This window comes from Nothobranchius furzeri, chromosome 5 (assembly GCF_043380555.1).
Source record: "Nothobranchius furzeri strain GRZ-AD chromosome 5, NfurGRZ-RIMD1, whole genome shotgun sequence".
In the NCBI taxonomy this organism is placed as follows: domain Eukaryota; kingdom Metazoa; phylum Chordata; class Actinopteri; order Cyprinodontiformes; family Nothobranchiidae; genus Nothobranchius; species Nothobranchius furzeri.
Window position 1 is genome coordinate 42,458,620 of NC_091745.1, and position 24,508 is coordinate 42,483,127.

The 24,508-nt window shown below is 41.7% G+C and overlaps 1 protein-coding gene across 1 annotated transcript in view; it reads left to right on the top strand.

Annotated features, from left to right (window-relative positions):
• The window catches only part of cdkal1 (CDK5 regulatory subunit associated protein 1-like 1), a 355,999-nt gene that overhangs the window by 106,126 nt on the left and 225,365 nt on the right, over positions 1-24,508 (top strand). The window contains exons 5-6 of the mRNA XM_015949107.3: positions 12,841-12,937; positions 16,561-16,609. Coding sequence (XP_015804593.1) covers positions 12,841-12,937; positions 16,561-16,609 — 146 coding nt within the window. The remainder of the gene's footprint in view (positions 1-12,840; positions 12,938-16,560; positions 16,610-24,508) is intronic.

Below are 24,508 nucleotides of genomic sequence, written 5' to 3' on the forward strand. Positions count from 1 at the left end.
TGAAATATGTTCTAGGGCTGTCGCGGTAACCGCAAAAATGAAATATCGCAATATGAAGAAACCCACCGCGCTGCATCATGCGCCACCGCGATTACTGAACTTGGTTCAACTCAATGATGCATGTTGAGAAGGATGGCTGCACTGGTATCAAAACGAAACGTTACTTCGCTCCTTTGGGAGCACTTTGGTTTTCAGTACGTCAGCTGCTGCGCAGCCAGAGTCCTTGGCCGAGACAGAGCTGCCACCAGCGGCAAAAATAAATAAATAAATAAACGCTCGGAGACCTGCTAAAGTCCCGGACAAGCACTGCTTCTGCAACCGTCCCGAAGAGAGTTTGAGCCGAGCTGGAGCTCACTCGCTACCTGCAGGAGGAATGCATCGACCCTAAAGAAACCCCCCGGACATGGTGGAGCAACAACCGGGAGAGATTCCCTTTGCTCGCCAGTCGCAGCAAGTACGTGTGCGTTAGTGCAACGAGCGCACCATCCGAGAGGGTTTTCAGTGTTGCTGGAAATGTTGCCACCCCTCTCAGATCCTCTCTCAAACCGTATATGGTTAACATGCTGGTTTTCCTTGTGGGTAACAAGGACGTGACCAAGCTATAAATCACCGTCATTCGTGTGTGTGAAAGTGAAATGATAGTGCGCCCGCCCCCCGGCGCGCACGCGCCCGGTACATGTAATTTTTTATGCTTGATTTTAAACAACTAAACAAAATGGGGACTTGTTTCTTATTTGTTAGATGCTGCAGCCAAATTTGCATTTAAAAGTTTAACCTTCTCCTGAATGTTGTTGTTTTTAAGTTCAGTCGGACTCCGACTGTCGGAGAAACAAACGTTACTGCGATCTGTGTTGTTACTGCCCTTTGATCTGCATTCAGTAAAGTGTTATGAAGAAGGCACGGCAATTTTTAACCTTTTTTAAATGTGTAAACATTATGTTTAGATAGTACTGCAATAAAAAAGGGCTGCAATAATATCGCACACCGCAATATTAAGCCACCCTGAATCACCGCAGGGGGAATTCCTCAACCGCGACAGCCCTATTATTTACTGTACCATGGCCTTCACACTTTGTGTTGGTTTTATTTACATTTTAAAGGCAGCCAAAAACGCACATTTATGAGGTTCAAGTATTTGTGTTTGCTGTTTCTCGTTGCTGGAGTTGTTGGAGGAGTTTAAGTATCTTTGGGTCTTGTTCATGAGTGAGGGAAAACTGGAGCGTGAGATCGATAGGCGGATTGGTGCTGCATCTGCAGTGATGCGGGTGTTGTATTGGTCTGTCGTGGTGAAGAGAGAGCTGAGTCAGAAGGCGAAGCTCTCGATTTACCGGTCGATCTACGTTCCTACCCTCACCTATGGTCATGAGCTTTGGGTAGTGACCGAAAGAATGAGATGGATGGATGGATGTTTCTCGTTGCACAAATAACAAAATCGGTATCATTTAAAGACCAAGGTCACATAGAAACTGTTTTTTACTTATTAATTTTTAAATCTGATCGGTCACTCTGACTTTAACTTGCATGCTAAAGGTGTAACTAGTCTTCTACCTCTATTTTCTGCATTAGTAGAAAATCAATGGGGAAACATTTGTGTTACAGCCCCTGCCATTGGGTGAAACAAAGCACCCATCCTGCCGGCAAACAAATGGTGTTGCGCTGGTGCGACCAGGTGATTTGCTGCTTGTGACATCCCTTCCTATGCCCCTCTGTGTCTGCATTGGCCTGGCTGTGTACAGCCTGTAATTGCACTGAGTGGCTGCACCTCTGGGTGCAACCTGTACGAGAGATCAGAGCAATCATTGATCAAGATCAATGATCAAGAGCTTCAGCCTCTTAGTCATATTGGTTTTGCCTTCTATAAACTTACTTTTAAGGTGTGATTTACTGAAACATTTTTTTAATGATCATTTCTAATTTTAATTGGTCACTGTGAGGTTTCTATGCAGTCTGAACATGAAAATAGTCTCCTACATCTATTTTCTGCTTTAGCTTCTGATAGAAAATAGTAGGTGAAACTCTAGGATTTAAAAGTCTGATGAATCTACTTCACACTGTCATTTAACATTCATGTACTCACCCATAACTTCAGTTCCTAGTTACGGTGAACCAGTATATTGTCCCCCCCCCCCCCCCCCCCCCCCCCCCCGAGAATGACTTACGAGGCATTTGTTCCTAATAGAGACCCACCATTAATGAAAATACTCCTAAACTCACAAACATGTTCAGTCTCCATTTTATGTTGTGGTCAAACGAGCTGGGTTGTAACATAAATGGGGGCACGTCTAAGAAAATCTGTTGTTTCTCCTAGTGGCCGTAACAGTTTGGTCCAAAAAAGCAACACAGATCTGTGCCACATTGCTAATTAGCATTCATTGACTCACCCATCTTGGCTTGTGACGGAGAATGTTGTGTTGATTTAGCATCCAGGAGAGAGAAGAGCACATCCCCGCTAGTAGAAGCTAACCATTAGTATTAGCAACTCCACAACAGGGCAGAATTCCTTCAGGCTTGTGTTATTTGTGGAGATAAAACATCAATGCTGCAGAGCAAACGGAATCAGTGTAGAATTGTGTTGCTGTTAGCCAATCAGAGGTGAGGTGTAAAACATCAGGAAATAAGACTCCAAATCTTGCTCCTCTGCTGTGACTCACTTCTAGTCCCTGAAAAAAGAGCACCAGAGCTTTTTTCCCTACAAAGATCAACTCACAAGAAATTCATTTATACTAAGGACCACTGCAAATTTATTGAGAAAGCAAATAAACTTAACCACTAAATATCAAGTTGTGGAGACAAAAAATAAAAGCGGATTAAAAGAATATTCTATCATTCAACTCTATAGCTCTCGTTGCCATAAAGTTGCTCCAAGTCTAAATTGGTGCCCGTGGTTCTTTTATGTTGCTAATTATTTTCACTTGCAGTCAGTCTGATTATTTAGGTCACCAAGCAGAATTGGGATCACAACTGAGTAATTTAATGCTAAGCTAAAGTGAAAGGAGTCCAGCCGAGTCAGGAGAATGACTGGGGTGGTTAAACTCGTATTTTCCCACTAATCTAACGCTGGGAAATATTCAGTTTTGGTGGAATATCCCTTTAATGTAAATACCTGTTATCGGCATAACCTCCTGTTTTCACACTCAGTCCAACAGAGATGTATATCCAATTCAGACAGCAAACGTTTTCTATGTCATGAACAGAAAGTTCTATTATTTTTTCACAGATTAATTTATAACAGACATCTGGAATAATTTTACTATGGCATCTGTATAATAATACAGATGCATCTTTAATAAGCTCCACTAGTTTTAATTGATAAAACACAAGATAACTTGAGTATAATTATTATGATGACAGCTTGATCTTATTTTATGTAGTGCGTAATTATTCACAGAAATTTTTAAATTGCCATCACATCATCTTTGTATTACTGTAGGATTGTGGCTGAAGGACTTTGCTCTGTAACCTCACATTATTGGATGTCTCAACCGTTTTTTTGTCCCCAGCTGCTATAAAAAGTTACTGGCAGCTCTTTTGTTTCTCTGTCATGTTTCTGTTCCTTTTATTGTTAACATTCAGTATTTCCTGTTACACACTCACCTGCACCTCGTCTCCTCTTCATGCTCTCTGACAGTTTCCTGTCAGTCACGCATTGCTGTTCTTACCTCTTCCCATTCTCCAAGAGCATTCTGGCACACCAGACTATAAACTGCACTTTATTTCAGTTAGTCCACGTTCAGATCCCATAGACCCAGAGTTAGCTGCTATTGGATTTAAGCGGTTGGTGTTTTGCCAATTGTTTAGCTTGACTCTGCTGGTACGATGGTAATACACGCAGGAAAAGCTGCATTCTTCATCAGAGTTATGAAGTGTTTTTCTCTAGTCGGTGTGCTTGTGCTGTCAGTCAGGAGATAAATCTGCTTCCTGTCTTAAAACAAAACACAGGGAAAAATAAATATGGAAGAATGAATAAAACATGAAACCAATCAACATGTGCTGCAACACTCCCACCTCGTATGTCAGAACTCAGTAACCGTTGTGAAACAGGAGTTTCCTCAGCGACCGAATGCAGCTCTGCGTTATTGATTTAGTAGAAGTTTGTGGAAGTGGAAAACATGTTGAAGGAGCAGTTAAAAACATTTGCTCACCCTCACTTGCTCGCATTCGCACACACTCGTGCACACGTCGGCTCACATGTTAATTACTGAGGCTTGATGGGTACTTAACCCAGCCCCTTGCTGCTTATGCTAATGCAGAGAGGTCAGGGGTGTGCTGAGTGGCTGGCTCGCTGTCAAATCAAGCAGAAAGCACAGCTGAAGTGCAGATGAGAGGATGACGGAAAAACAAAGAAGCAAGGACATGCCAAATATGGAGAACAGGAGGAAAAAGTAGGGGTGCAGCAGGGCGTCGGTGATGCCACTTTGTGTTATTTCCAACTGATTTCAATGTAGGCAAATTGTTTAAATTAGGATGAGTAAAATGCATATACAGGTGCTGGCCAGTAAATTAGAATATCATCAAAAGGTTGAAAATATTTCAGTAATTCCATTCAAAACGTGAAACTTGTACATTATATTCATGCAATGCACACAGACCAATGTATTTCCAATGTTCATTACATTTAAATTTGATATTCATAAGTGACAACTAATGAAAACTCCAAATTTGGTATCTCAAAAAATTAGAATATTCTGAAAAGGCTGAATATAGAAGACACCTGCTGCCACTCTAATCAGCTGATTTACTCAAAACACCTGCAAAGGCCTTCAAAAGGTCCCTCAGTCTTGTTTTGAAGGCACCACAATCATGGGGAAGACTTCTGACTTAACAGCTGTCCAAAAGACAATCATTGACACCTTGCACAAGGAGGGCAAGACACAAAAGGTGATTGCTAAAGAAGCTGGCTGTTCGCAGAGCTCTGTGTCCAAGCACATTAACAGACAGGCGAAGGGACGGAAAAAATGTGGTAGAAAAAAGTGTACAAGCTCTAGGGATAACCGCACCCTGCAGAGAATTGTGACGACAAACCCATTCAAAAATGTGGGGGAGATCCACAAAGAGTGGACTGCAGCTGGAGTCAGCGCTTCAAGAACCACCACGAGGAGACTCATGAAAGACATGGGATTCAGGTGTCGCATTCCGTGTGTCAAGCCACTCTTGAACATGAAACAGCGCAAGAAGCGTCTCGCCTGGGCCAAGGACAAAAAGGACTGGACTGATGCTGAGTGGTCCAAAGTTATGTTTTCTGATGAAAGCAAGTTCTGCATTTCCTTTGGAAATCAAGGACCCAGAGTCTGGAGGAAGAGCGGAGAAGCACAGAATCCACGTTGCATGAGGTCCAGTGTAAAGTTTCCACCGTCAGTGATGGTGTGGGGTGCCATGTCATCTGCCGGTGTTGGCCCACTCTGTTTCCTGAGGTCCAGGGTCAATGCAGCCGTCTACCAGGAAGTTTTAGAGCACTTCATGCTTCCTGCTGCTGACCAACTTTATGGGGATGCAGACTTCACCTTTCAACAGGACTTGGCACCTGCACACAGTGCCAAAACCACCAGCACCTGGTTCAAGGACCATGGTATCCCTGTCCTTGATTGGCCAGCAAACTCGCCTGACCTTAACCCCATAGAAAATCTATGGGGTATTGTGAAGCGGAGGATGCAATACGCTAGACCCAACAATGCAGAGGAGCTGAAGACGACTATCAGAGCAACCTGGGCTCTCATAACACCTGAGCAGTGCCACAGACTGATCGAGTCCATGCCACGCCGCATTACTGCAGTTATTGAGGCAAAAGGAGCCCCGACTAAGTATTGAGTGCTATACATGCACATTCTTTTCATGTTCATTCTTTTCAGTTGGCCAACATTAGAGAAACAAACATTTTTTCATTGGCCTTTAGAATATTCTAATTTTCTGAGATACCAGATTTGATGTTTTCATTGGTTGTCACCTATAAATATCAAAATTAAACGTAATAAACATCGGAACTACATTGGTCTGTGTGCATTGCATGAATATAATGTACAAGTTTCACGTTTTGAATGGAATTACTGAAATATTTTCAACCTTTTGATGATATTCTAATTTACTGGCCAGCACCTGTATATGTTCCTCTCACTATGACCTCACCCTTTAAGCAACGTGTTTGCTGGGGAACATATGGCCGACGTGCTGTGTGTGTTTGTGTGTTATGAGCTCATCCCGTCCCCCACTATGAAGCTTAAATCTCATCTGTGTAGATCTGAGGATGCAGAGCAGCAGGGAGGGTCCATGAGAAGACACAAGGCTGCTAGTCTGTAGAATTAACGCAAAGTGTTCTATTGAGCTTGTTTTTCTTTTCTTACCTGAAATCACCTGGCATCATTAACACAGCAACACAAAGAGCCAGCATGTAAATTATTACAATCAGTATTAAGTATTAGGATGATAAGGATTTGAGTAAAAGGATAGACCTAAATACCTTCTAGCATTTCATTTGATTATAGGCCTAGCATTTCTTGAAGGGATGCATATCACCTGTTGCCTTTCAGACTGAAAATTTGAACCTAACATCTTCTCATGTTGACGTGTTTTTGTTAAAAATGAAACTAAGTTAGCTAAGTTAGAATACAAGTTTCTCAATATCAATGACATTATATAGCTATTTTAGCTAAATTGAGCTACTTATGGTTACCATTCTTCTAAAACAGGTGGATAAGGGGCCAAGGGCCACATAAAGAGATTCCTATGATGTTGAGGGTCGGTCCGGGGGGTGGGGTGGTGCTGTTAGGGTAAGGGGGGTTAAGAAGAAGAAGAAGAAAATATCATTTCTGTAGCTAGGTTAACAGTATGCCAGTACCCCTGTATTTAAAGTGCATCTTTAATGTTCTTTAAAATGGCATAAAAGCATCATCTAAGGTCAAAAAGTTACTTTGATTATCCTTTCAGGTTTCAGATAACTAGCAGGTGTTTAAAAATACTAAATCAAGGAGTCACGTGACTCATTACGTACCTCCAGACCTTCACGGAGCTAAAGCCGAGCTAAAACATCCTGTTACCCGTAGAGTTTATTGAGAAGTAGAACCCACAAATGCGGCCACCATAGGCAGTAGCGGTTGGTGCGGCGTCTACTAGTCACACTGTCATACCGGTAATATTTAACCATTGTTTAAATTTGCTTTGTTTTAATACTAAATCATTTGAGGCTGATTGTTGATTTTTATGAGCCAAGCTCTGTGTTTTTTTCTTTATTTTTTTTTTCTTTAGGGAAACAAGTTAGAAATTCACAGAATTTGAGACGTTCCTTAATTTAAAGATAATTCAATTTGAAGTAAACTTCAATCAAAAATGTTTTAATAATGAACTAAAAAAGGAACTTGTTTGTTTTAAGATATTTGAATTGAAATTTGACCCAGGTTATTTTTTTAAATGAACTTTCCCAACACTGGAGGCGACATGGGCAGGTGCTGGTGGTCCGGGGCCACAGAGAGGGCCCGCGGGCCGCCTATTGAGTGCCACTGCTCTAAAAGGTAATCAGCTATAGGTTTACTGCTGGTGGTTAGTTTTTGAGAGTTTCATTTAGCTATTTTTCTAAAACAAACATTGTTGACTCCAAAACACATATGACAAGTTATTTTTTTATTTATTTAATTATTACATTATTAATTAAATTAAATGTATTTAACCAGATGAGTCGATTGAGAACTCATTCTCCATTACAATGACGATCTGGCCAAGAGGCAGCAGCAACAGAGACATAAGTGGCTTTGCACCCAAGAACAAACAGGTGTATTACATAAGATAAAAACAAACAAAAGATAAAAATAAGATAAAATCAGTTAGCCATAAATGGTTGTTGTCGCCGTATACAATATGTGCAAGGAACAACAACAGAAACAAAACAAATGTTGGCACTCAGAAGCATTCACATCGATCAGAAACTTGATTGTAATGAACTGTGGATAATGGGACGTAGGTAGTGAGCTTTAGTGATTTCAGCTCATTCCATTCGTTGGAAGTAGAGGTTGACCGATAATGCCGATAATGGTTTTTCTATTGTTGATACTGATGCCGATTTGTAGGAGACACGATCGGCTGATGCTGATATTCTTGGGCTAAGTTTTATGGCTGATATCTAGATATTTTCCACTTTGCATGCTCAAATGTCACTAATAACATCAGTCGATGCACAAAACCTCCGGATCTGCATCAGTTTTTGAACACCGAATTTAACCAACTGTTAAATCTCTATTTTGTGTACTGCGCAGTGTTAAATTCAGACATCGAAATAAAGTCAGTCAAACTAGTCAATAAACTGACCAAATATTAAATATCCCAAACTAGTAAATACAAATAATTTTTACTTGAAAATCATTTTTATATCTTTTATTGTGCAGATCTTATTCAGAAATGTAAATATTCATTAAAATTAAATTCTGCAACAGCACCAGGTCAGTTGGTTATAGAGGCCATGTTTAAAAAGTCTGACTCCAAAGGTTAATGATGATTATCTTGAGGGGAGCTTCAACCAAATCCTTTCAGTGGATCATGAGATAATTTACTAACAGGCAGACGGACTTGAGTCTAACAGCTAATCAGTTTTAGATTAAATGAACACTTTCTAAAAAATTCAGTAACATTTAATTAGTGGTTTGGGTGATGCTCAACACTACAGACAAACACAAATGAGCACAAATCAACAACAATTAAAATGACCAAAATTACTGACCACCTTTCATAATGAGAATCTGAATATTTATATTACATAATGTTGACATAGAAAGCAAATTTCATGCTCTGATGATGCCGCTACAATTCTGCTGCTGTCATGAAAATGGCCCACATATCCTCCAAGGAGCTTTCTCTTTCACTTCGGATTTTGTTGTGAGAAAGCTGAAGAGGCTGTTGTATTGTTATATAGGTCATGCATCCGGGTCCATCTGATGGCCTAGGGTAACTTAATGTCATATTCCTAGCACGGGGCATTTCCAAGTCAACCTGATCAATTCAGTTGGACATTTAGTCTGGTCCAATTTGATTTATTCACTGTGTCCACTCAGCTGTTAAAAACACGTACGTACAGCACAACACGTCCTACCGCATACCATACAGGTCACGCATCCATGCGCCGTCCTCTGGACACCGTTATCAGAGCTGTGACCCCTTGTGTGTGTTTGTAGGCTCTGCTCTTTGTGTGTAAAGGAAGTCGAGCCGAGAGATGTGCACAGGCTCACACACAGTCCCCATACCCTAATCATGAGGGACATCTGCTCTGGTCTGGGTCACTGGCAGTGAGCGCTCTGTTAGACTCAAATATATCACCACGGCAACTGCATCCAATTATCCCATTCCGCCTCATCCCACCCAGGACGGGTTCGCGGTGTGATTGGTCTGTCCTCACTCGGGCGGCACCTCCAGCTCTGGCTGTTTACGTGTGTTAGCGAAGGCTGTGAGTCTACGGGCGAGCGAGGAGCGAGGTACACGCTAAAGAAGTGTTTGACACACACCTTGGTGCGTGTGTGTGTGTGTGTGTGCAGTAATTTGACATTCTTAGCAGATTTTTATTCTGTTAACAGATCAAAACATCTGCGATATCAAATATTTCATTTCCAACTTTCTGTAATTACAGTTAAAGGTCATTTAGTAAAAGCGGTGTTTAATTCTGCCAGTTATCTTTATTTAAAGTGTGTTTTCACACACTCACGCGCAGACACACCGTGTTAAAGCTTTCCAGCCTCTCCTCTGGTGAGTAAACACACTTTACTTGGCAAATTAGGCTGATTCCGTTCCTGAAATAACCATAAACAGAATAAACACTTTTATTCTTGGCTCCACTCCTTTTTCCTTCATCTCTTACCAACTTTGAGCTTTCATCTCCACTTTCCATTCATGTGACAGGATAAGCTGACTTTGAATTGAGTTGTCTGCTTTAGCGTTTTTCTCTCTCTCTCCCTCTCCCTTTGCACCGTGCACTCACACCACTCCTCCTTCTCCTCCTCCATCACCACCACTCTTTGTTTTGCTGAAGAATACAAACAGTGTGAATTAAAACACAACTGACAGTCTGCATCCAGCTTCACCGCCGCTCCTCGGTCCTCCTCCTACGATTCCTCCCTCACTTATGTGCTTACCCGCTTCCATCCGTCCCTCCCTCTCCCACTCCAGCTGTCAGGAGGCTTCATTATTAAAGATTTATGGCAGAGTCTGGGCAGCTCCTCGAAAAGCTTTTGTCAGACAGACCGCGTGTCTCACATCTCACTGCCACTAACTGGAGGTGACACGTAGACTCGTACAGATCATGTGTGCATGCTCGCACACACAAATGCACAGTGGCGGTTCTACATGGAATTACTCCCCGGGCGAGGCCCCCTTTGAGCGCCCCCCCCCCCCCCAACCGCCCCCACCACACCACCCCACCCGCACGAACACACACGTTTTCTACAAACAGGCATGTTTTATTAGAATGACTATTGAACATACATTACTTACATTTTCCTTATGGCTTACTACACCATAATAGTAGCTATCCTCATAGCTTGCCTTTGTTAGGGACATTTATATAAGATCTGTGACATCTCTTCTTATTTCTAACGGACGTGTTACTAATGATTATTCCTGACTGGCTGTGACCGTTTCATGCTGCATGTCGCACACGTGGCCATCTGAGATGAAATATTTTCACTCATTAAAGGTTTTGTTTCAATCACCAGATATTACTGTCACTATTTTCAGAAAGAGAACATTCACAGTTTTTAGTGTGCCCTTTACATTTGTCACTATTAGTTTTATTTGAAATGCCATAATGGTTTCCTGTCTGTCTTCTGGATTTATAAGGGTTTGTAGGACAGCATCTTTTATGTCATCACAGAAAGATTTTTCTCCCTCCTTCAGAATTTTTGTTTTATTTCTCTACTCTGAAGATATCCTTGTAGATTTTGCATTGTGCTTAGGAATACAAGCGGTTGTGTGGTTGAGGAATACAAATACCTTGGAGTTCACCTGGACAACAGACTGGACTGGAGAGAGAACAGCAAAGCCGTTTACAAGAAGGGGCACAGCGGACTGCACTGCTTGAGGACGCCTAGGTCCTTCAATGTCTGTAGCAAGATGCTGCAGATCTTCTACAAGTCTGTTGTTGAGAGTGTAATCTCTTCAGCCATCGTCTGTTGGGGTAGCGGCATCAGAAGCAGGGACCTGAAAAGGCTCAACAGCCTAATAAAAAAGGCTGGTTCTGTTCTGGGGACGACTGTGGACCCGCTGGAGGAGATGATGCAAAGAAGGATTCTCCAGAGAATCAAGAAAATGATGGACAACCCTGAGCATTCTCTTCACAAGACTGTCCGACAACGGAAGAGTGTCTTCAGTCAGAGGCTTCTTCAGTTTGGCTGCAACACTGACCGCTACTGGAGATCCTTCCTGCCAACAGCCATTGTAATATACAATAACTCTTTGATGACTTGATTATTATTATTCTGAGCTACTACAGCAATCAATTTCTGTCTGGGATTAATAAAGTATTTTTGAATTGAACTGAATTGAACTGAAATGCCTTCATCCACACAAAATCTCTCAAAACACTGAAACTGTGGAACAGTATCTGTGCCAGGCCTGTATGTAGCGCTGTGATGCAGCTGGGCACAGACATATATACGTAGAGGCTCCGCGGCCTGGCACTGCCTATTGGAGCTGCCATAGTGGCCAGCTGCCATCTTGTATGGGTCTCCATTCGCCACCAGTGCATTAATTTCTACTGAGGAAAGTGATAACCCAACAGAAAATCTATTTTTATCAAGCTTTTTTATAAAATCATACACATGGTATTGCATGATAGTTAAAATACACATATAACTAAACAAAGTAAATAAAAATTTAAAATCCCATCAGGCAGGCTAGAAAAGCAACTGGTATTCCCACGTGATCAGTTTTTAATAGAACGCCGGTTGTTGTAACCATAAGCTGCTCAAAACGGGCATAGTTGCTCACTCTGCATTGACTTTGGAGAGTGAAGAGACCCATCCAATATGGCAACGACACTGCTTCGCCCACCAGCCCCCAATGGGGCGTCTATGTATTCATGCTTGTGCTGCTGGGAGAAAACACTGAAACAGGAAACAAAAATCTGACTGAAGACATAGAACTTGCACGCTGGGTAAAAAGTAACAAGAAAAACTGAATGAAAGTCGTTTGTTTGGTGTGTTTTTATTTTTTTGTGCTAAACATTTTCAATTCTTATTTAGCTCTGAGCATAGACATCAAACTCTGCAAATTCAGATTTTTTTCCAGATAACTACAATTAAATAAATGTACGTTTTTATTAAACTTCTGATTAACTGTAAAAGTGTGATCCTGATGGTGTGAATTGGTGCCCAGTGTTCATGGACTTGGAAAAAAGTCAGATTTGCATGACAGCTTAGCAGTGATGCATTTACAGACCTAGAAAGAATTGTATTTTTTAGTTTCAGATTGCCCTTTTACCGATTAAGCTGCTCAAGCAGAGTATGGGTGAATTTGCAGGGTTTTTATTTTTTATTTTTTGCATTTTTAATCCCACCTGACACCCATAGGATTGTAGGTTAGGTTAAAGGTTGGGATATGATTTTATCACTTTTCAAAGGTTGGATTTTCGCTGAATGATGGACGTGCATAACCATTCATTTGAGCCCTACAATAGTTTTACTACTAGCTCAGAAAATGTTTTCGATGAGTTCATAAGCAAATATTTCTATGGAATGTATTTTATTTTCAAGTTTCAAGGTGAAGCCATCCATTTGTCACTTGTTTATTTGAATTTATTTAGAAACTGAAATTAGGAAGACTTTTTATGTCAAAAATCCATAACCTAATAATAATCTTTCTTATTTTTGTGGACAGAAAAGCCCAGGATCAGCAGAAAAAGGTGGTTGTAGCAGGTTGTGTTCCCCAAGCTCAGCCACGGATGGACTACCTCAAAGGGCTCAGCATTATTGGGGTATGTGTTCTGAAATGTTTGTTCTTTGAACCAAAAGCACCTTTCTTACATTTATATTATTGTTTTTATGTCATGAACTCAGCGTTTGCTTGGACTGCCTATTTTAATGGGATGAGTAAAACTTGATGCTGTGGCAGGCTAGGGCTGGGCGATATGGCCTAAAATCAATATCACGACATATTGAGGATTTCACCTCGATAACGATAAATGGACGATATCTACAGGAATGCGCAGAAACAAAAGTTGTCCACTAGATGGGGCTGTCACATGTATCACGTTGAGTCACATTTTTACGTGACTCAAGGTGGTACAGCTACTTAAAGGACCGTGAACGTTGCCAACCTACACACATCTTTTCATTTTTATTATCAAAGCTATTGACATGGGAAAAATTTTCTCTAGGAGTCAGACATTTTGATAACGATACATTTTGGATTTATTGCCCAGCACTGTGGCAGGTCAAAATGAGCAATAAGCATAATCACAGGAAGTTGAGAACACAGTTTCATGTTTTCTTGAGAAAAACGCACAAACACAAACATTCATTGTTTTCTATGCATGACTTTTCTCCAGAAGCCCAGATGTCTTTGTTCAGTTTGTTTGACTGCAGTCCTGTAAAATGTTTTTTGTTAGAAACAATTTTATGGACATTTTTTATGTATGATCCCTTTAAAAAGTGAAGAGAAGGTTTCTGATTTGCAGTGAGGAGGATTTTACCTGATTAATGTTAAAGTATGAGTCGGTTTTAGCGCCAAACTCCCTGCATGTCGGTCCCTGCCGGGCTGCTGGATTCCGCTACAATAACGGACTCCTGATTGCTATTTTAAATCGTGCACGGACACAAGCTCACGGCTTCATGCACAAACAGGCTCACATTGTTAAAACACACAGAGACATATAGGAGAAGGCAAACACTCTCATTTTGTTTTTGTGGTAGTTACAATCAACTCCATAATGACAGTGGCAGTTGGTGGGTTATTCAAATGAGATGCAAATAACAAGCTCAGAATTTGTCTATAGTGATTGCCCTAACGGCTAGATAAGGATGGAGTTATAAAAAGGCTCTTTCTTTTGAATCCGTTCTCTATAAGTGACCTCTGTGTGTGGGCTTTTTGTGTGCTTGTGCTTCTGTTCTCGTCTCTTAAGTTGCCATGAAATAAATGACAGTGTACTTTGTGTAAGGTACACAGGTAGTCACGCAAGCATGCAGTGTTTCACTTCTCTGAACTAGACTTGTCACATCCTGCGTCTGACACACATCACACACCACTACACACACACACACACACGCACACACACACACACACACACACACACACACACACACACACACACACACACACACACACACACACACACAGTAGCAGATGAGTAATCAGAGAGCACAATGGGTATGCTGCACTTTGGGCCTTAAAGAGCAGTATTTCTAGGAGTATCTGAGTGGGCTAGATTGGTGAAAGTCCATGCCTAAACCATGTAATTATTTTCTAAAACAGTCCTTGTTAGGAAATGTGCTTTTTAAAAATTTTATTTATATTAAAAAACTCAGAGCATGCCCTTTTTACACCACTATATCCCGCATGGTTGGTTGCTCTTTATCTCCACATCTAACTCAAGTCCCGCTACCACAGACTGGGAGCTTGAGGGTTCTTCACAGTATCTTTGCCGTTCCTAGGAATGAGATCCATGAGGTGTTTCCTGGGATGTGTAGGGGCTGCTCTCCCAGTCAGAGCCCCAAGTGCATCACCACTGGCACCGCTGAGGCCTTGACCTCCCACAACCTCTCTGTTTCCTCTTTCTACCCTTTCTCCCATTTCTCAACACCCCCACAGTTATCCTGTGTGTATGTGTGTGTGTGTGTGTGTGTGTGTGTGTGTGTGTGTGTGTGTGTGTGTGTCTGTGTCTGTGTCTGTGTGTGTGTGTGTCAGTAATGTAAAGGATGCAAGACAAAATAGAGGTACAATGAACAGAAATAGAAACTTTTGTGGAACATTTCTGATTTTGAAGGGCAGTCACCATTTTAAATTTCCACAATTTTCATTTGTGTAAAGCACGTCACTAATGTTGGACTTACTTTAAAGGAAGTGTCTGCATGTTGATGTATAAACTGTTAAAAGTGTCAGAAAGACCGAGATCAACAGAAATGTTATCGCTCCTGGCAGTGGCGCATTGGGGTTACAGTGGTAACCACACACCTGTTAGACACAGGCACATATGTGCAGACAAAACAATCATTTGATATATCTAAATGATTCCTAGCAGCAAATGTACGGTGGTCACACGTCTATAGCTGATAAAAGACCCTTGAACAAACGTAGAGCTCTGGATGTTATGGATCTTTTTTGGAACCTGAGGGTTGCACACTCTGGAATCTGCAGGAATTTGCGGGAAAACGCTTGGTCTTATTGGAAGGCTTACTCAATGAAACGTTATGTAATTGCTCAGTACTGGAAAAGGAAAAGTTTGGAAAGCGGTAACTTAATACGAAGCTTCTCTAACTCTGACATGTGTCTGAATGTAATCTGATTATTTTACAGATTAAAAAAAAACTTTATAGAGTAACTGATGCCGTTTACTGATGATTTTTTTCCTGTTGTTATGTGCTTTTATGTGAACAGTTTGTTTTTTTCACAAGGCTGCATTCTGAGAACGGAGATGAAAAGGGGAGCTCTGACTTAGTTTGCAAAATGTAGACATTACCAAACCTTTACTGTAAGAAGGGACGCCTGCTGCTGCTCTGAATGGATCCAGATTGCGTGGCTATTACAGGGAAATAGGTTTTACTTCAGTGTGTAACATGCATGCAACGGCTGCCTGCGACGCACAGTGTGTATCCACGTGAGAGTGTGTGAGGGGGGGAAAGGGTTTGGCGGGTAATGGACCCGGAGGCACCTAGAGCCAGTGGGAGCGGCCAGAGTGCAAACCGCTATGAATAGAGAAAGTAAGAGAATTAGGTCTTGGAGCGATGCTGGGAGGAATGAAAAGAGAATTTATGTAGAGAAAATGTAATATGACATTTTCCACCTCTTTAGTTCTCGGCCTTTGCTTCTTTATCTCTTTCTTTTATTCCCTTCAGATGTGAAATGGTAGACAAATAAAATCCGTTTGAAATATTTAGGCTCTTTTTTGGTATTTAGCTTCTATTGGTTTTCTCGTGTAGATGATCAGAAGTGCGGGATGTTTCTGCAGTAAGAAAACAAAGTTTTCAATTGGAGCACAAATTTGTTTTAGTTTTCTGTTTTTCTGCTTTGTTGTTGTCTAAACGATTATTTATTTCACCTTCTAGCTCTTTTCTTCTTTGTTTCACATCATTAAACCCATTCTGCAGTCTTAATACATTGTTCAATACACACCGTGTTTTTTTTCCTATACAGACACACGCTCGGTGGCATTTAGGAAATCACCTAAGCCGAACTGGAGAAAGCTTGTTGCAAATGTTTCAATTTGCCCTTGTTTGTATTTCTACCGGTTGCACATTGCCTTCCCGTATATTCACCCTCCCCGCCTGCTTAAGCTTGAATCAGTGTGTGCTTGTAGGTCGCCGATATCCTGTGTTGGACCGCGTGGACTTCTTATGTCTGCATCAATAACCTTTGTCCCATGTGTCTCTGTCTGCGTTTCAGGTCCAACAGATTGATCGGGTTGTGGAAGTAGTGGACGAGGCTGTTAAAGGTATTTCAGCTCACAAGTACACACACACACACACACATCCACACACCAGTATGAGCCGTAAAACAAGGATCAAGGAATCAGTTAATAAATCAGAGTCTTTGTTTCAGTAGGATAAAGTTTTTTTTAGTTAGAAGGTTGTGTTAGTTCAGTTTCTCCACTTAAAGCAGCGGTTCAGATATGTTACAGCGAGTTTCCGTGATCCGGTTAAACAGCTGATTATTTGTGTATTTGAATTAAACTGTTATTTTTCTGTTGTTTCTCCTGAAAAGCACCTTGAATTGCCTCTGTGTATGACATGTGCTATACAAGTAAAGCAGTCGTGCCTTGCCTAATAATCTTAACTGTTGAATAAAGCTCTTTAATGTGACCTAGGTTTGGAGAATCAGAGTGGTTCTGACCAGATTGATAAGCTAACAGCTAGTCTCATTGAGACCAGTTCTAAGATGGATTTCTGTCCGTTTAAACAACCAAAATCACAAAGACAGTTATAGCTTCATAAGAATGCTGCTCTGCTGTTTTTTTTAAACAGAAATATTATGAAATTAATGCTGGAAGAGCTACAGAAAGCTAGCTCTGTTGCTAGTTTCTTCTTCAGCCTTCAGAGAGTACAGACGCTTTTTTCTCAGCTCCCTTATCGGCTTCCCCAAGGCTCTTGTCCTGTCTGCCTACAGAGCACTTCTCTGCATTTCTCCTGAAACCACTACTCTCTTTTTGGAAATATGGACTTAATTAATTGGTCATTCAACGTGATTGACAAAATTTTCTCTACGATGAGAACGGAGAAGGGGGCTCCCACCTGTCCCGAGGGGACATTCGCATCGGGATATGCACTCGATTCTTGGGAGGTCTGGCGAATCGTGTGCCTCTCTCAGCTGTCCATCGAGGACGTGGAAGATTTGTGGATATTCGGCCTGATGATCACTGGATTTCTTCTGATTGGAGTGGGAGGATATCTGGTTTTCTGGAAATTTGGGAAGACGGGAGCGATTGGAGTGCGACCCGTACCCACGGAATGTGCCGCTCGTGCGGTGACCTCACAGACTGGGACGTTACTCGAGGTGAACCGTAAGCTGGACAATGTCCTTGCGGCGTTGCCTGTGTTAGTGCGCAAGATGGATTTGATCTCGGAGAGGGTCGCCGGACGATGCGGGGATGTGGAATGTAAAATTGGCTTCACTGGTGGACATGAATGACCACTTAGAGACTACAAGACGGAGGGGAAGATTATCTCTGTCTACCCTAAACAAAGTTATGTTTATCCTTATCTGACGCCATAGCAGCCTCTCAAGGCTGCCTCAACACACCCCCACAAAAGGAGGAATGCCGACAGATGCTGTGTCCCGACCTTCACCCTCTCCCTTCAGGCTATATCTGCAGGGACCTCAATGTGCTCTCTGTTCCTTATCTCTCCCTCCCACCTGTTGTTCTGCAGCTGGTCGATGCGCCGCAGTGGCAGCTCCCATTGGAGGCTTCAGGATCCCGCCCACCCCCACCTCCCCATTGGACTCTGATGTTGTACACGTGCTGTCTGTGCTTCCATGTCGGGTGTTTTTTTGCATTGGAGTGCTACACCCTGCTGGTGTAACCCTGTTAATGCCTTTTTTTCCCCTCCCTGAACTTTCCTCATGTAACACCCTTTTCATCTAACTATTAAGGTAGCGCGACTCATGTTGCGAATGACCGCAGTCACCAATTCTTGTTATGTGTCTTACCCACGTATGTCTGATCTTTGAATTGTGTGTGCTGAAACTGAATTTAATTTCTCTGTATGTCCTGCACATGTGGAGAATATGACAATAAATGACTCTTGACTCTTGACTAGTTACTACTGCAAATAACCACAGAATTTTCCTGGGCACATCCCACATGGATGAGACTTCTGGGGAATGCTCAGAAAGGGGGATTATAAATCCCATCTGTCCCAGGAACACCTTGGGATGTAGAAAGTGTTGCTGAGAGGAGAGATGTCTCGGCGTTCCTTTCGGGTCTCTTACCTTCACATCCTGATGTTGGGTCAGTAAAACAGATGGACCGCTCTGATCCTGTCTCTTAGCTCATTCATTTGGTCGAAACTAATTTGTTTTCCTCCAAACCTAAACATAAAAATGGTCACTGATAGTAAAAACATACATACCAGCTAAATCAATTATTAGATTTGACTAACTTAATTTGACTTCGTTTAACGAAATATTACAAAAATGTTTATGTAAATGAAATTCCACCTCCTGCTGCTGCTTTGGGATCCTGTTGGTTTTACTGACTGAGCAGCTTGTTAAAGGCATCTTACCTGTCGGTGCCGCCTGCCATCAGACTCACATGGCAGTGATTAGGTTATCCATTGAAACTGTTGGTGAACCACTGCATGCAACAATTTAATGAAGGTCACAGAGAGTTTACAGTGTGAGAGCGTCCAGTCAAGCTGTCATGTACCCCCAGCTGTTTTTCTAATAAAGAACAGATTGAGTTTGCACTACTTGTGCGAGTCGATCGCTTTTGCACTGCAGGCTTCGTTCTAATGAAGGACAGCTGAACTAAGGCTTAATTCTACAACGTGCTATCAACCCTAAATTACTCGACTTTACTCTCATGCATTCATATGTACACAATGTGACCTCTTTCCTTTTCAGTCAGATGTATATATTTTTTCTCCTTCCATCCCTTTCTTTAAGCATTTTTCAATCAGCCACCCCCCCCCCACCCCCCCACCCCCGTCATTCACCTCCCCTTTTTCTCCCACCATCACCCCCTCCGCAGAAACCAATTTCCCCAGTATCATTACAGTCCTTTATGACCTCGTATAAACTAAGAGCTGTTTTCTTTTTTATTTTTATTTTTTGTCTCGGAGCCCTCGGCATAAACCTTTTAAGATGGGGGATTTGCCCTTCATAATAGCTACTAAAATACTTACTTCAATGAACTGCCAATAGTTGCACATCTCATCTGTGCCAAAATTGCTTCCAGGTCCGTTATTTTTTTTGTATGTTTTTATAACTTTGTCCATAAGATGTGATACTTTCTGTTGTGTTTATGTATCAAGCCAAGTTTACATCTGTACGTGTGGATATTAACTACCGTAAAACTGTTTTTAATTAATTGCCCAGGGAATGTGTACTGAGTCCGTTTATACAGCTGCACACAGAAGTTACTACTGCTCAGTCTTGTGTTACTAACCATTTTACAGCACCACTGTTTCACTGGGTGCTCACATGGTCACTAACTGTTACATACACATTATTTTGCCTTTTTGAGTTATGTTATACATTTTTAAAGTAAACACACCTGGGACTGCCAGGGTTAGGGTGGGCACACTGAAAGATGAAATAAAATGGAGTTATTGACATTGATTGGAGTATATTTTTTATTGGTTTGTTCATACTTAAGTGATGACTGCCAAGTTTCGTAATTCATAGTCATTCCCAAAAAGTAAAAAACACGAAAACAAATTATTCTTTAGGGAACAGTTCTAGCTTTTTTTGAAGAAATGGGTAACCTTCATTTCTTCTCACATCAGTGTTGTAACTTAAGGTGTAGAGACATGAAGTTTGAACTGTTCTTGATCTGTTGGCACAATGTAGATGACTCAGCTCCTACCTCTTAGGGCTTGGAGATTTGGGCTTATGACATGGAACGGTTCACCTCAATAACGATGAATGGACAATAACTATCTGTACGGCTACAATGACGGTGGTAGAGTCAGTATGTCAGTATTGGTAAATTTTCAGTATGTCGCCCACATCCACTACCACCTCTAAATATAAATCGATATCTGTAGAACTGAGAGAGTTGAAGCCATTTGTTGTTTTATAACACTTGATTTGCTCTGGTGGTCAGCTTGAATTGATGATGTAGATCTAATGAAGACTTCTTCATTAAACTTAGTCCAGTCTGTGAGATATTTTTGCTGACAGACTCAGAAAAAAAACACAATTGCAGTTGGTGATGAAAACGTTTCTCCGGCGCTTTACAAGCGTGGGTCATTTAATGAGTGAGAAACATATCGACATGTGCTGATACTAATAAACCCACTTAGTTTAGATTTGTCTTTAAACTTCTTACATTGATTCTCTCAAGATTTCTTTTCACTTCATAGTCTTCTATCATTTTTATCCCCAAGGTTTCCTGTGCTGGAGTTGCACAGAAAAGGGGAATATGACAGGCTTAATGCATGTGTGCTACCAAACATCTGGGACCAACATAATGTTTTGATCTTTTCTCCCCAGCACAGTGTTCACTTAGATCAGCGCCGTAAACCAGATTCTGTAAGAGGAGGAGGACATAAAGCGTACTTATGGAAGACGCTTAGTTAACACATTTCCCATAAGTCATCTGAAGATATCCTGAGGAATAATATTAATGCTCCTTGAGCCTCCCAGGAGGTGACACAAGGAAGCTGTGTGGAGTTTGTTCTTGTCAGGCATCAAAGCTTTAACATTTGCTGATGTTTAAGCTCTTATGAAACACTTTACATTAAAGCACATTACAAGGCATACTTCATATGGACATCACTTAACTGAGAATGTTCTTATGAAGAGACAACATTTCATCTTCCAGGTCAGAGTGACAGACAGACATGAGAACAATTAATTCTACATACAAGTTTCTCGGATTTGATAATCGTGTTAGAACGATATAAATCAACACAAAGGGGAAATAGACGATGTGCAGACTGTACATGGTGTATCAGCCTGATTATTGGTGATGGGCTTCTTTCTGGGCAGTTTTAACAGAAGCAGTGGGTACTATAGGCATGTTTCCATTGCTGGAACTTCGTAAAAGTGAGCGAGAAATATGCTGTTGTGTATCCATTCAAATTCAGCCTTTACGGATGTTTGCAGAGACGTCTGCATATTGCAATGCTACGGCAGTGAATGATGTCACTGATCAGCGTCAAAAAGCATCATCAGTAGGGCTGTCGCGGTTGAGGAATTCCCCCTGCGGTGATTCAGGGTGGCTCAATATTGCGGTGTACGATATTATTGCAGCAATTTTTTTATTGCAGTACTATCTATTTTGCTAAATGTTTGTTAATTACTAAATTACTGAACTCACGGCAATGTTTGCCTTGAAACATGGTGTTTACACATTTAAAAAAGGTTAAAAATTGTCGTGCCTTCTTTTATAACACTTCACTGAATGCAGATCAAAGGGCAGTAACAACACAGATCGCAGTAACGTTTGTTTCTCCGACAGTCAGAGTCCGACTGAACTTAAAAACAACAAAATTCAGGAGAAGGTTAAACTTTTAAATGCAAATTTGGCTGCAGCATCTAACAAATAAGAAACAAGTCCCCGTTTTGTTTAGTTGTTTAAAATCAAGCATAAATAATTACATGTACCGGGCACGGGCGGGCACTATCATTTCACTTCCACACACATGAATGACGGTGATTTATCCCCCCCAGAGACCCACGGTTGTAATATTACAACATCAGATTTAAGTCTACAAAAATAAACCTTCCCCATTTTTTTTTCTTGTTAATACCACATTTACATTGCAAATAGGTCCTATTGTTCAGTTCTGCAACACTAACACTGGCTGTTAAAATGTGTAAATAGGCCTGTTTATCTGGCCTCCTAGAACAACATGTGAAAGGTTAAAAAAATATTTTGCAGTTGTTTCCTAAATTTGGGTTTCTGGGGGTTATAGCTCGGTCACGTCCTTGTTACGCACAAGGAAAACCAGCATGTTAACCTTATACGGTTTGAGAGAGGATCTGAGAGCGGTGGCAACATTTCCTGCAACACTGAAAACCCTCTCGGATGGTGCGCTCGTTAGGGATGGGTACCTTTGACATTTGAATCGATCCGGTACTAATTCCCGGTACCTACGAATCGATACCGGTACTTAACGGTACCAATTTTCGATACTTTTGAGTGTTTATTATTTTAATTCTCTTTTATAATTAAATATATATTTTTCTCAATATATAACAATATTTGATAAATATCACGATAAATAACATACAACTGTTTGTATTTTAACATCGTCCTTGTAGTTTTATAAGCTGATGAAGCAAACATCTTTACTGTGAACTAAATTTACTGTGTATCTTCATTCCTTTTGCCGTCCTTTTTCATTTGATTTTTCCTACTGGGAAGTTAGAATTTCCGAGGAGAACGCAAACGCACCATTAGCTGATAACAACGGTGGCAATGGAAGCTAACATATCAAGCTAATGTTATCTTTAACAGTTTAACTGCTGGAGCAGATTAAAACGATGATGCCTCACACTTAGATCGTTGTCGCTGGTTTCTTCTTCACCCAATCACCTGTCGCATTTAGTAAAGTGAACCCAAACTTTAGAGCGCGTTCATGTCCTTCTAGGCGGAAATTCGGAGTTCCGAGGAGAAAGCGAACGCACCATTAGCGAAATGGAAGCTAACATATCAAGGTAACGTTATCTTAAACATTTTATTTACTTACCGGAGCAGATTAAGATGAGGATGTCTCACTTAGATCGTTGTCTGTTGCTGGTTTCAACATCACCCAGTTACCCATCAGGTTTAGTGAAGTGGACCCAAGCTTTAGCGTGCGTTCTTCCTACCCGTGCTGCTCTGTTTACAACTCACTCGCAGGGACCGACGACATAACGCTCTTGTGCATGCGCAGCTGTCTAGGCAAGTTCTCGTTATGAAGGACGGGTACCGAAACGAGGCACCGTTTGAAATGACGTGAATCGGTGCTCGGTCGGTACTATGGAATTCGGTCGGTACCTTAAAAAGTACCGAATTCGGTACCCATCCCTAGCGCTCGTTGCACTGAAACACACGTACTTGTGTGCGACTCTGGCGAGCAAAGGGAATCTCTCCCGGTTGTTGCTCCACCATGTCAGGGGGGTTTCTTTAGGGTGGATGCATTCCTCCTACAGGTAGCGAGTGAGCTCCAGCTCAGCTCAAACTCTCTTCGGGACGCCTGCAGAAGCAGTGCTTGTCCGGGACTTCAGCAGGTCTCTGAGCATTTTTTATTATTTTTCTGCCGTTGGTGGCAGCTCTGTCTCGGCCAAGGACCCTGGCTGTGCAGCAGCTGACGTACTGAAAACCAAAGTGCTCCCAAAGGAGAGAAGTAACGTTTTGTTTTGATACCAGTGCAGCCATCCTTCTCAACATGCATCATTGAGTCGAATCCAGTTCGGTAATCGCGGTGGCCCATGATGCAGCGCGGTGGGTTTCTTAATATTGCGATATTTCATTTTTGGGGTTACCGTGACAGCCCTAATCCTCAGTAACATTAATAACATTAAAGGTTTAATTTCTTAGTTCTTTTTTAAACACAGAATAGAAACGCAGTTTTTTGCCTTGTTTGCTAACATTTTAGCTACTTCCTGTAGCCTTATTGATGATGTTGGTGGCGTCACTTCCTTCTCAGTTGATCTGCGGGCAGCAGAGGATGTTGTCGCCCACTGCTGCCCGACCATTCCTTGCTGATGACCCATGCAGGATCTAACGTGTAGACTCCATCGTCTCTTGTTGCTCTCGTTTAAAAAGAACGAAGAAATGCAAGTTGAAAAGCTACACAGAATGAACGTACAGAAGGTGATGAAAGGCTGTGGAACATATACACCAAAGCGACATCTAGGTGTAGAGGTTGTAGTCACAACAATAGAACAAGGTTTCCAGCTGTTGGGATACCAGGTTCGCTGCCGACACGTGAAGTGATGAGCCAGAACTATGTCCAGTGATAAATCATACAGGGTAAGGTCTAGCTAGCGGGAAACAGCCGTTCGTCCAGCCTGGTCAAGTGGAGACACACACATGCCGGGAAGTTCCAGAAAATTTGCCTGGATGTTTCGCCTGTGGAAACGCACCTATTGCGACCTGGACAGAGACCCTCGAAGACTGGGACTGAACACCACAGATTTAAAGGGAAACTAGACAAGGATGTGGGCTTGAAACAAATGT